General features: G+C 56.0%; 1 protein-coding gene across 1 annotated transcript; it reads left to right on the top strand.

The window, feature by feature from the left end:
* Nucleotides 1-819: 819 nt before the first annotated feature.
* On the top strand, nt 820-9,129 carry TCL1A (TCL1 family AKT coactivator A). Its single transcript, XM_036425814.2, has 3 exons — nt 820-975; nt 8,547-8,717; nt 9,082-9,129. The coding sequence occupies exons 1-3, from the start codon at nt 820-822 to the stop codon at nt 9,127-9,129; spliced, it is 375 nt and encodes a 124-aa protein (XP_036281707.1).
* Nucleotides 9,130-12,514: the final 3,385 nt, after the last annotated feature.

Below are 12,514 nucleotides of genomic sequence, written 5' to 3'. Positions count from 1 at the left end.
CAGTGAAGAGAAGGCCATGTTTCCACACCACCCGCTTTCACAACTGCTCTGGGATGACCCAGCAACGCGGGGAACAGGCAGCCCTGGGTGTGGGGGGGCTTGGTGGTGCGCTTTGCCAAGGAAAAGGACTCTGACGCCCACACCTGCAGGCTGGGCTGGAGGTGATGTCCCGAGCTGGGTCTGGTGCAGGCTGGCCAGGTCTCTCCTGATCCCCAAAAGGGGGTGGGGGGAGGGTGCTGGCTCTCGGGGGGCTGGTGTGGACTAGGCGTTCCAAGCAGAGGCTGGGAGTCCCGGTCTGGGGTGTGGCTTGGCGGGCCATACACAGTGGCTGACTCAGACAGTGGGGTCCCAGAGGCGGATGAAGGGGCACCGCGCCCTCAGGGAGGGTGGGTGCAGAGGGCGAGCTGGCTGCTGGGCTGAGGAAGTCCTGGGTTGGGGGCTCACCCTGTGCTTCTGGGTGCTGCCAGGGTCCCCGTGGGCAATGAGGTCGGGGTGCAGCGCTCAGGACCCCGCTGCTGCCCCACCTGCACCCAGCCTTAACTGTCCCGCGCCCCGCCCTCCTCCGCCCTGCCGCTGGGGGGCGCCCGAGCCCATCCCGCTATAAAGCCTCGGCCCGCGCCCAGGCCACAAGCAGGAGGCTTTGCCAGGCTGCAGTGCTGCTCCTGCTCTTGCTCCTGCTCCTGCTCCTGCTGCTCCTCCTCCTGCTCCTGCTCCTGCTGCTCCTCCTCCTCCTGCTGCTCCAGCTCCAGCTCCAGCTCCAGCTCCAGCTCCAGCTCCAGCTCCAGCTCCCGCTCCCGCTCCCTGGACCGCGGAGGTGCCATGAGCGGCGGGGCTGCCACGGGCGGCGGGGCTGCCGCGGGGGGCGCGTGCCCGTTCACGGTGAGCCGGAGCCTGCACCCCGACCACCTGTGGATCTGGCGGCCCAACGTGTACGTGGACGAGATGGACCGCACCTGGCTGTCCATCACCATCGAGGTGAGGCGCCTGGGCTCAGGCAGCGGGGCGGCGGGTGGCAGCACCCCCTTTCCCCCCCACCCCCCACCCCACCAGGCCTGGTGCCAGGGACGCCCCAGGCGGTTCCCGCCCCCCTCCCACTCCCGGAGCCCGGTGCAGCCACCCCCACCCCCGGAGCCCGGTGCAGCGGGCGGGAGGCGGGGCGGGCTGCGGGCTGCGGGCTCCCAGGTGGAACCCTGTGAGCCACTGGGCTCTGGGGCGAGGCGCGCTCCCGGGCGGGGCAGAGCGTGGGAAACGGGGTGCTGGCCAGGGGATGGGGGCCCCGCGCCTCTGAAGTGCGTGACTGTTGTGATCCTGGGGGAAAGCGGAGTGCTCTGGGCTCCAGACCCACCTGTGAATGGGAATGACGCCTAAAGCGGCGGTTTCCAGCCGGGCCCGCGCACACGGGCGCCGCCAGAGCGGTGAACGCGCGCCCCGACCCAGTGCGGGGGCGCGGCCTCTGCCCTCAGATTGTCGGGGTGACAGCAGCCGGCTCAGCGATGCCGTCCCTGCGGACGGTGGAAACTATACCCTCCTTTCTCTGTCCGGTCGGCAGAATGTGTGTTCATGAGCCGCACAGTGTCAGTGCGGGGTTTGTGGGCCGCGGGATGGGAAAGGGTGAGAACGCTGCTCTAACGCATTCACACACGTGGCCCATCATCGGAGTCTGCCCAGGGGAGCCCCGGAAATCTGTGTTTTAAAGGGACCCCTCCACAGACATGGTCAGCCGAGTTAGGGACCCCCCGCCCCAGAGTTTGGGATATTTCATTCGCCCTTTATGCTTTGGGAAAAGCAAACCCCACGAAGGTGTGCAGAGAGGATGGTCCTATAAAGGCCGGTGCCGAAGCGATGCTTTATGTGTGATGACTTAAGACGGAACTTCAGTTAATGTTAATGTTTCTTAAAGGAATATATCTCATTCTGGCCGGTGTGGTGAGGTGGTTAGAGCGCCAGTCTGCTAGCCAAGGGGTCTCGGGTTAAATTCCTGGTCAACGGCCGGTGCCTGGGCTGCAGGGTTGGGATGTGTGGGAGGAGCCAATCCGTGCGTCTCTCCCCCCTCCCGCTTCCACTCTGGGGAAAATGGCCTCAGGTGAGGATTAACAAACAAAAGAAGTCTCTTACAATATTTTCCACCAGGGTTTTCTCAAAGAAACTTGGGTGAAAAATGCCGAAACTCCTTCCATATGTAAACTGAAGTAAAATGAATGTATGAAAGCCAAGTTCAAATGTGTAATATTGGGCCATTTATGTCATAGTTTAGCAAACAACAAAAAGGTATTGATACTGAAACCAGTTGGGCTCATTGGATAGCGTCAGCCTGTGGACTGAAAGGTCCCAGGTTTGATTCCGGTCAAGGGCATGTACCTTGGTTGCAAGCACATCCCCAGTAGGGGGTATGCAAGAGGCAGTTGATCAATGATTCTCTCTCATTGATGTTTCTAATTCTCTATTCCTCTCTTCTTCTCTGTTAAAAAAAAAAAAATCAATAAAATATATATATTTTTTAAAAACCTAAAAACTTTAAAAAAAATTTTAAAAATAAAAAAGGTATTGATGGGGACTGTGTCCCCATGTTACGGAGGAGGAAACTAAGGCAGCGGGGTAATGTAAGTCTGTCCATCTGTAATGTAAATGTGAATCTGTGGAAAGAAGTGCTGCTTGCTGGTGAGGTAATGAGGTTGGCACTTGAGGCTCTTGACCTCCATCTAAATTTGCATCTTTAGTGTCATTTAAATTTCCAAAATATACATACCTTAAAAAATCAAGCTAAACATTTACTTTTTAAAATGCAAGTGTTTGAAGAAAATTGAAGTGGATTATCTTTTAAAATCTCTAGCTGGGGAATATCTTTATCATGGCACCAATACCACAGAGCAGAGTTTTTCCACATACTCGTTATCAATTCTGCACAAAACGACCCATTAGCAAACCATGGGTCAGGACTTGCTACTGGCTGGCCAAAGGATGGGGTCCCTGTATTCTTAATATGTAAACGTTTACTTAAAGCAACACACCAAAGGTGATAGGCAAACTGACCATGGCGGGAGGACACTGGAGACTACACACTAAGGATGTATGTAGTAAGAACAGTGATTTCCACACTCAGACCTTGCAGGATGAGCTGAATTACTTCTCTTTTTAAAAAATATATTTTATTGATTTTTTTAATAGAGAGGAAGTGAGAGAGATAAGAGACATGTCTTCGTCGATGAGAGAGAAACATTGATCAGCTGCCTCCTGCACACACCCTACTGGGGATGTGCCCACAACCAAGGTACATGCCCTTGACCGGAATCGAACCCGGGACCCTTCAGTCCGCAGGCCAATGCTCTATCTACTAAGCCAAACCAATTAGGACTGAATTACTTAACAGTGAGTTTTCAATTATTTCACAGACAGAAAAGTTTTAAAAAACTATTTCCACTTTGGAAAAATAGTCATTGAACAAAAAAGAGTGCCTAAAAAGTGTGTGTGTGTGTGTGTGTGTGTGTGTGTTTAAATATATTTTTATTGACTTCAGAGAGGAAGGGAGTGAGAGATAGAAACATTGATGATGAGAGAGGATCATGGATCGGCTGCCTCCTGCACACACCCTATTGGGGACTGAGCCTGCAAATCTGGGCATGTGCCCTGTCCAGGAAACGAACCCATGACCCCCTGGTTCAAAGGTCAACCCTCAACTACTGAGCCATGCTGGCTGGGCCAGCGTGCCCAGTGCCTATGCCAAGCATGATGCTGGGCGAGGGGTGGCAGTGAGTGTGACAGAAGCCCCCTCCTGGTGAAGCTGGCATTGTCCTGAGGGTCAGAAGGACCCCAGACCATGGAGGCCGGTGGTCGGTGGTTGGTGTGCAGGGAATGGAGGCTGGTGGTCAGTGTGCAGGGAACAGAGGCCGGTGATCGGTGTGCGGGGGAACAGAGGCCGGTGGTTGGTGTGCAGGGAATAGAGGCCGGTGGTTGGTGTGCAGGGAACAGAGGCCGGTGATCGGTGTGCGGGGGAACAGAGGCCGGTGGTTGGTGTGCAGGGAACAGAGGCCGGTGATCGGTGTGCGGGGAATGGAGGCCGGTGGTCAGTGTGTGGGGAATGGAGGCCGGTGGTCGGTGTGCGGGGGAACCGAGGCTGGTGGTTGGTGGTCGGTGTGCGGGGAATGGAGGCCGGTGGTCGGTGTGCGGGGAACAGAGGCCGGTGGTCGGTGTGCAGGGAATAGAGGCCGGTGGTTGGTGTGCAGGGAACAGAGGCCGGTGATCGGTGTGCGGGGGAACAGAGGCCGGTGGTTGGTGTGCGGGGAATGGAGGCTGGTGGTCGGTGGTTGGTGTGCGGGGAATGGAGGCCGGTGGTCGGTGTGCGGGGAATGGAGGCCGGTGGTCGGTGTGCAGGGAACAGAGGCCGGTGATCAGTGTGCGGGGGAACAGAGGCCGGTGGTTGGTGTGCGGGGGAACGGAGGCTGGTGGTCGGTGGTCGGTGTGCGGGGAATGGAGGCCGGTGGTCAGTGTGCGGGGAATGGAGGCCGGTGGTCGGTGTGCGGGTGAATGGGAGTGAGATGAGAGGCAGCAGCCAGCGGGGAGTGGGTCTTCAGTGAGACCTTGGACAGTGTGGATTTGCATCTGCCTGTCGTGTTTTGCCCGGCACTGTATTTAACCCTTTTAGGACTCTGCGTGAGATGCCCCTGATGTCTACCATAGAATTGGATTTTGCTGAAATCGCCTTTAGAAGACACTAGAGGCCCGGGGCACAGAGTCGTGCTCTGGTGGGGTCCCTTGGCCTGGCCGGTGTGGACTGGGCTGACACCAGATCTCTGACATCCCCTGAGGGGGCCTGGATTGTGAGAGGGCAGTTCTCAGGTGACATGGAAACCCCAGAATCGGCTCCCTCCTTTCTGGTTCCGGGTGTGTCACCTGAGAACTGCTGCTGCCGAGTGACCACAGCTCAGCAGCTCCTGCGTTGAGCTTCTGCCCCTGCTGTCAGTGTGCGTCACAGCTACCGGCCTATCTGCCAGTCACTGAGGCCAGTGGTCGGCAAACTCATCTTTCCACAGAGCCAAATATCAACAGTACAACTATTGAAATTTCTTTTGAGAGCCACATTTTTAAACTACTTCTAACACCACTTCTTTTAAATATACTCACCCAGGCACTGGCATTTTATGGATGAGCCGCATGTGGCTCGTGAGTTACAGTTTGCTGGCCACAGGCTTAGGCAATCTATACTAATAAAAGAGAAACATGCAAATTAACCATCACTCTGCTACACCCACCAGCCAATCAAGAGTGATTATGCAAATTAACCCAACAAAGATGGTGGTTCATTTGCATATGCAGGCACAGAGCAAAGACTGAAGACAGTGTGCAAGGAAGAGTGAGGGAAAACAGAAAGCAGGGCGAGGGCGGCGGCAGCAGTGGGAGGGAAAGCCTGTGGGGTCAGTGGGCTTCACTTCACAGGAAGCCCTGTTCTTGCAGGAATCTTCCTGCAATGAACTCTAGCTTTATGTCTAAAGATGCATTTCAGCAGATCCCTGCCTGAAAGGAAGGTGTGAGCCAGGGGACCCGTTCTTCTGCCAAGGGCTGTTTAGATAGTTATAACATCACTAGTAGCGCTGCGCAGATCTGTGCGCCATCGGTCACTGCCGCCCCCCTGCAGCTCTCCGCCGCTGCCTCACCCTCAGTAGCTCCCCTCGCCGCCTCCCCCCATAGCTTGCTGCCCCTCCTGTAGCTCTCCGCCTCCCGCTTGTAGTTCGCTGCCCCACCCTCTTACAGATTCATGATCCGGTTGTTATGCGGTCAGTGGTTATGCCTCACGGTGTATGGATAACTCACATATTCCTCTCTTATTATATAGGGTTTGCAGGCCGTACAAAACGACTGACCTCATTTATTTATTTATTTATTTAGGTTTATTTTTATTTTTTTAATAAATTTTTATTGTTCATATTATTACAAATGTTCCTTCCCCCCCCATTGCTCTCCTCCACCAGGTTCCCACCCCACCCTCTGCCCTTTTTCCACCCCCATTGTCCTCATCCATAGGTGCACAGTTTATGTTCAGTCTCTTCCCACATCCCCCTCTCCCCTTTTCCCCAAGAATTGTCAGTTCACTCCCCTTCCATACCTCTGATTCTATTATATTCAACAGTTAATATTGTTCATCAGATTTTTTTTTTAATTTCCTTGGTTTTTAGATCCACTTGTTGATAGTTATGTATTTGTTGTTCATAATTTTTATCTTTATTTACTTTCTCTTCTGAAAGAACTCCCTTCAGCAATACATATAATTCTGGTTTGGTGTTGATGAACTCCTTTAGCTTTTTTTTATTAGTGAAGCTCTTTATCTGACCTTCGATTCTGAGTGATAGCTTTGCTGGGTAGATTATCTTTGGCTGTAGGTTCTTACTATTCATCACCTTGATTATTTCTTGCCATTCCCGTCTGGCCTGCATGGTTTCTGTTGAGAAATCAGCTGACAATCGTATGGGTGCTCCTTTTTAGGTAACTACCTGCTTTGCTCTTGCTGCTTTTAATGTTCTCTTTTTGTCTTTTGCTCTTGGAATTTTAATTATGATTTGTCTTGGTGTGGTCCTCTTTGGGTTCCTTTTGTTTGGAGTTCTGTGTGCTTCCTGGACTTGTAAGTCTAATTCTTTCACCAGGTGGGGGAAGTTTTCTGTCACTATTTCTTTCAATATGTTTTCGATATCTTGCTCTCATCTTCTGGGACCCCCATAATTCTGATGTTGGTTCGCTTGAAGTTGTCCCAGAGGTTTCTTATATTATCTTCAATTTTCTGGATTCTCTTGCCTTCTAGCTTCTGCAGAGGAGTGTCTTCTGGCTCTTTATGTTCCAAATCTTTGACTTGATTCTTGTGATCTTTCATTCTGTTTTTAGGACTATGTATAATATTTTTTATTTCAGACAATGTATTCTTTATTCCTTGTTGATCCCTTATCATTTCTTGTTGATTCCTTATTAATTCTAGTTGATTCGTTTTCATATCCTCATAGGTCTTATCTATCTTTTCTAGGAAATTCTTGAAAAACCTTATAAGCGTAGATTTGAACTCTATATCCAGTTGCATTTTGTCCTCCATTTCTTTCGTTTGTGATCTATTTCATCTCGACATGTTCTCAGCTTCCCTGATGGGGCAGGGTTTTAGGGTGGAGCCTACAGCCTTGGCTTCTGTCAGCCCCGCCCTATGCGGCTCCTGAGTCTCAGGGTCCTTCAGTACTCGCTGAAAGCAACTCTGAGAGAAAGGTGCCCTCGATTTTCGCCTGCTACCCAACAGTCTAGCCTCTCCCCCAATGAGCTCGGTATTGGGGTTCAGTTCAGTTGGAAGTGGAGTTGGAGGTGGCATTCAGAGCAGTCCGGAGCTTTTGTCTCCTTCCTGTCAGGGCAATCCCACAGCACAGCCAACCGTCCCTTCTCTGCGGGCAGTGTGCGCGCCTCCGGGACCTCCTTTCGCTGCTCCCCCAGGGTTCCGCCTTACAGCCCGGCTCCCTATGGATGAGCCTGGGTCCCCGGGATCTGGCCTAGAACTGGGGTTCAGAGCAGTCAGAACTGGGGCCCAGCACAGTTGGAACTTTTATATCCTTCCCACTAGGGAACGCCAGCTAGGCACTCAGCCTCCGTCCTCTCCGCGCACCGCGTGTCTCCGTACCTTAGGCTTTTCCAGCTCCTCCACGCTTCCTTCTGGTTTTCTCCTTGCTTCTCATTGTAGAATTTCCAGTCAGTCGACTTTCCTGTAGTTCTGGGTAATGTCCACAAAATGACCGACTTTAAAATGAGCCTGCCATAAGTGGTCAGACGTTTCATTAACTTCCCGGTGCCTTGGCAGGGCCATACGTATTAGGACGTTCCCCACCCTGGCCGCGTAGCTCAGGGAGGATGTTCCTGGCAGAGGACAGCGGGTGCCAGCGCCCCCTGCAGTGAGGAGGCCCGCGTGGCCGGGACGGAGAGGAGGTGTGGACAGGCAGTGGGAGGGGAAGGAGATGGGCTGGCTCCGTGGGCCTGGGGACCACAGCCGGGATTCCAGCTCGTTCCGCCCGCAGTGGGAGAGCATGGGAGAGTGTGGGGCAGGAAGAGGCATGGTGTGTTTTTTGGATCCCCCCTCCCTGCCCTCCCCCCCGGCTGCGGTGCCAGGGACTGACACTGTGGGGCACATGTCAGACAGGTGGTGAGCCAGGAAGTGCCCCAGTGGTCCAGGTGGGAGATGGCGATGGAGGGGCAGTGCTGGGGGTGGCTAAAGCGGTCCATCCGCATCCCCGGGCCTGGAGTCTCTTGTTTAAAAGGAGGCGAAGGACAAAGAAAGTCTAAGCCCCACATCCGCTGACACAGGCACCAAACCGCAAGGGGAAGGCGGCTCGGGCCCCACGCCTGCCCTGGCCACTCCAGGCTTGCCGGGAAGAAGTGGGCCTCGGTGCCCCTGGCTGGGGTCTTACCGGCCCAGCAGGTGCCTGAGAGGACTGTGCGGGGCTGGGGGCTGGCCGTCTGGAGCCTGGTACCCAGCACCTCGGGGGCCCCTGACCCAGAGGCGCCTAAAGGTGTGCCCGCTCTGCTCTTCTCTCCAGACAGAGACCAGCCTGCAAGTCCTCCTGCGCCAGATCGAGGTCTCCCGCGGGGAGGCCCTGCAGCCCAGCCGGCTGCCCCCCAGCCGGCTGCCCCTCATGTGGCAGCTCTACCCTGGCAGGCGGTACCGCTCCTCCGACTCCGGCTTCTGGCGCATTGTGTACCACATCGAGGCAAGCGTGCACCCCTCCTGGCACCTGCTCCCCTCCCCACCCCTCCCGGGCCCTGCTCCGGGCCCCAGGCCTGCCCGTCTGCCCCAAAAACCAAACCAACCAAAAGAAGGGGAGGGGTTTACCACCGCAGGTTGGTGAAGGGTCAGGCTAGAGAGGAGTTAGGACTGAACGGCCAGACTGCCTTCTGGAGTCTCTCCCCGAAGTCCCCTGGGCCCAGGGGGGCCTTTGGGTGGGCACCCCTGGGTGGAGGGTGGTGGGAGGGGTGCCTGCCTGCTGCTCCATGGGGCGGGGCGGGGCGGCCAGCCAGCAGCCGGGGTGGAGGAGACCTGGCCGCGCCTCTGAGTCCCTTCTCCTCTCTCCGCAGATCAACGGCGTCGAGGACATGGTCCTGGAGCAGCTGCCAGACCCGTAGCATGAGCCACGCGGGGTGAGCACCTATGGGGCCTGGCACCCGAGTCAGAAAGGAGGGGCGCCCTCCCCCCCCAACTCCGCTGCCCTCCGAGGGCCCCGGGGTGGGCACCCTTGCTCTCTCCCCATTCCCTTGGGAGCAGCCATTTCTCAGCAGCCCCCTTAGCGACGGGAGACGCCCCTTGGCTGCTGGGTGTGGAGGCTGCACAGCTGCCTGTGGGGGAGGCACGTGGCTCGTCCAGGTCGCAGAAGCAGGCACCACACCCAGGTCTGACACCAAGCGGCCTGCCCCTGTATGATCCGCCGGGCTCAGACCCCGCTTCGGCCACGCCTCTGGGGTCCAGCCCTGCATGCTGTGCAGCCAGCAAGACTGGCCCCAGCAGCTCCGCCCCCACTGCCCTGCAGCATGTCCCCCTCTTGCGCCCCTCCCCCCACCAGATGGTTGCTTTGCCTTTGACTCTGTCTTCTTTTTTTTTCTTTTACTTCATTTTTTCTTTTGATTTTTTTATTGATTATGGTATCACATAATTGTCCTCATCCCCTCATTCTCACCTCAAACCCCTCCCCACACATGCCCCCACCCCCCTGTTGTCCGTGACCAATGGTTAGGCCTATATGCATGCACACAAGGCCTTTGGTTGATCTCCCCTCCCTGCCCCCCCCCCCCCCCCCCCCCTTCCCTCTGAGGTTTGACAGACTGATCGATGCTTCCCTGTCTCCAGGTCTGATTTTGTTCATCAGTCTCTGTTGCTCATCATTTCCCCTAGATGCGTGAGAACATGTGATACAGGAAATACACTTGTAAGAACCGAGAATGAGACCAGCCATATGGTCATGCTGAGAGGTAGTGACTGGGTCTGGAGTGAGTCTCTTACACTGTCTTCTCTGTCCTTGCTTTGTCGCAGGTGCTGCGGTTCCCACGCCCCGAGCCGCAGTCCCCTGGCCTGCAGGGGTGTCCATGCTTCTGTGAACCTTTTTACCAGCCCCTTGTCCTGTGCCCCTGCCCCCCCCCCCCCCAGCGGATTGGCCAGAGAGGGCGCCGCTGCAAGTGCCAGGCCCTGCCTGAACCCCGTCCTCCGCTGCCTGGGGCCCCGTGCTCTCTCTGTCCCTCCCTTCCCAGCCACTCCTGTCCTGTGCTCCCCCGGGGCTGCTTCCCCTCCTCCTCCCTCTGCTCTGCGCACCTCTGGCTGCGAGGCAGCGGGGCCTACATGCCTGAGCCCAGGCCGGCCCCGAGCCCCTGAGCCGGCTCTCCCGTGGCATGTACGTGTGCCTGCTCACGGCCCTGCCTACAAAGGTCCCACCTGCCGCGCAGGTCCACGCCGCTCATGGGAAGGCCTGGGAGGAGCCGGGCTCCGTGCTCAGCACTCGGACGCTTGCGGGTCAAGCGTCCACAGCCCCTGACCTCACAGGAGGCCAGGCCGACGAGCCCCCCTGGAGGCTGGAAGTCCCCCCTTTTATAGGCACCCACACTCCTAGACGTTATGAGGTTGTATGGAGCATGAACACTTTGTAATTTAAACTGATCGATTAAATAAACTCATCTAACTTTGTGCGGAGGCAGCTTTTGTCCTGGCCCGAGGTACCCGAGCAACAACGTCAGTCACCAAATCGGAGGTGGGAAGGGGAAGAGTACCCACGAGGAAGCGTATTCTTTCACTTTGGAGATGAGGCTGGATTTTTTCCCATGTAATTCCGCTATTCAAAACCCCGGGTCCTTCCAGCTGAGAATCCCTGGAATAAGTCACTTCAGAGTCTTGGTCAGCAATTCCTGGTATTCAAGACCCCGTCTGCCTGGCCTCCCCCTCCCCCTGCCGCCCAGCCAGCCGTCTCCTGCGCTGGCACTCACCAGGCTGTCCTGGCATGGCCACTCGCAATCCTGGCAGGAGGTTCTCTGCTCTGAAACGGTCCCTGGCCTCCCAAGACCAACCAGAGTCACTTTCCCACTCCTATGACCTGCAGCCACAGCCCAGCCGCCCTGTGCTCGGTCCCTCCTGCTTCCTCCTCAAGATAGCTGTCCCTCCTCTCCCTCTGAGCAGGTAAGCAGCCCCACCTCCACCTCCCCCCCCATATTACAAAGGGATGCCTCCTGCCTGGCCAGTGTGGCTCAGCTGGTCGAGCATCTGTCCCATGTATTGTACCAAGAGCTTCGGTTCCTGGTCAGGGTGCATTCCCAGGTTGTGGGCTCAACTCCAGTAGGGGGCGTGCAGGAGGCAGCTGATTGAAGTTTCTCTCTCACTGATGTTTCCGTCTCTCCTTCCGTCTTCCTCTCTGTCTCTAAAAAAAAGAGGGGGAGCCGAAGCCAGTTTGGCTCAGAGGATAGAGCATCGGCCTGTGGACTGAAAGGACCCGGGCTGGATTCCGGTCAAAGGCATGTTCCTTGGTTGCGGGCACATCCCCAGTGCGGGGTGTCCAAGAGGCAGCTGATTGATGATTCTCTCTCATCGATGTTCCTGACTATCCCTCTCACTTCCTCTCTGTAAAAAAAATAAAATAAAATCAATAAAAATATATTTTTTTTAAAAAAAAAGAAGGGGGAAAAAATCAGTTACAAAGGGATGCCTCCCAATAAACGGAACCCACTCTGTGTGACACACTGCCCCTCCCACGTATGCCTGACTTCAGTCCTCAGCTTCACCCCAGAGTGAGGAATGATACGGGAGGTTAAGGATGTGGTCGGAGATTTGTAGGAGAAAAGCCCACTTCTCCTGTTGTATATTGTCTGCCCCGTCTTCCCGCCCAGCACTGGGCGGGCACTGGGCCCTGCACGTGACGGCGTTTGTGTGCTTGTTTTAACCCACCGCCTGGCACGGCGCCTGGCGGGGTCAGTTTGGTTAGCTGGGCTCTCACTAGACGGCCCCTTTGAGGGACAGAACAGAGGACGGCCGCGCAAGGAACTCCGGGCTCAGCCAGTTGCCTCGTTTTAGCCGCAGGAAGTGGAGAGCTTCTGCTGGAGCCGCCCCCCATGCTCGCAGGCCGCTGCCTGGTGGCCCGTGTGCACTGGAGGCGGGGCCTGGGGGAGGTGGTCAGGGTCCGGTGAGGACGTGAGGGTGGGTTTCCCATGATGGTACCGGTGCTCTCAGGAGAGGAGAAGAGAGAGAGACCCCGGCACACAAACACCCGAAGGAAAGGCCGCAGGAGGACCCTGTGAGAAGACGGTTGTCTCTACACCAGGAGGCAGGCCCTCGCCAAACACCCAATCCACCGACACCTTTATCTCCAACGTCCCAGCCTCCGGAACTGCGAGAAATAAATACCTGCTGTCCCAGCCACCCCGTCTGTTGTGTTCTGTCACAGCAGCCTGCTCTGACTAAGACAGTCCCTGTGCATGTTCTTTTGTGTATGAAAACTTTGACCACTGAGGGCTGCAGCTTGAGCAGCAAACAAAGCAA

This window comes from Pipistrellus kuhlii, unplaced genomic scaffold (genome assembly GCF_014108245.1).
Source record: "Pipistrellus kuhlii isolate mPipKuh1 unplaced genomic scaffold, mPipKuh1.p scaffold_m20_p_85, whole genome shotgun sequence".
Lineage (NCBI taxonomy): Eukaryota > Metazoa > Chordata > Mammalia > Chiroptera > Vespertilionidae > Pipistrellus > Pipistrellus kuhlii.
Note: the sequence above shows the minus strand (reverse complement) of the source record. Positions and strands in the feature narration are given on the sequence as shown.

What these genes read in the sequence shown, in the direction of transcription:
- TCL1A (XM_036425814.2), top strand. Translation starts at nt 820, where the DNA reads ATGAGCGGCGGGGCTGCCACGGGCGGCGGGGCTGCCGCGGGGGGCGCG. An exon ending in GGCTGTCCATCACCATCGAG is followed by an intron (nt 976 to 8,546) that starts GTGAGGCGCCTG and finishes TCTTCTCTCCAG; the next exon opens with ACAGAGACCAGCCTGCAAGT. An exon ending in GCATTGTGTACCACATCGAG is followed by an intron (nt 8,718 to 9,081) that starts GCAAGCGTGCAC and finishes CTCTCTCCGCAG; the next exon opens with ATCAACGGCGTCGAGGACAT.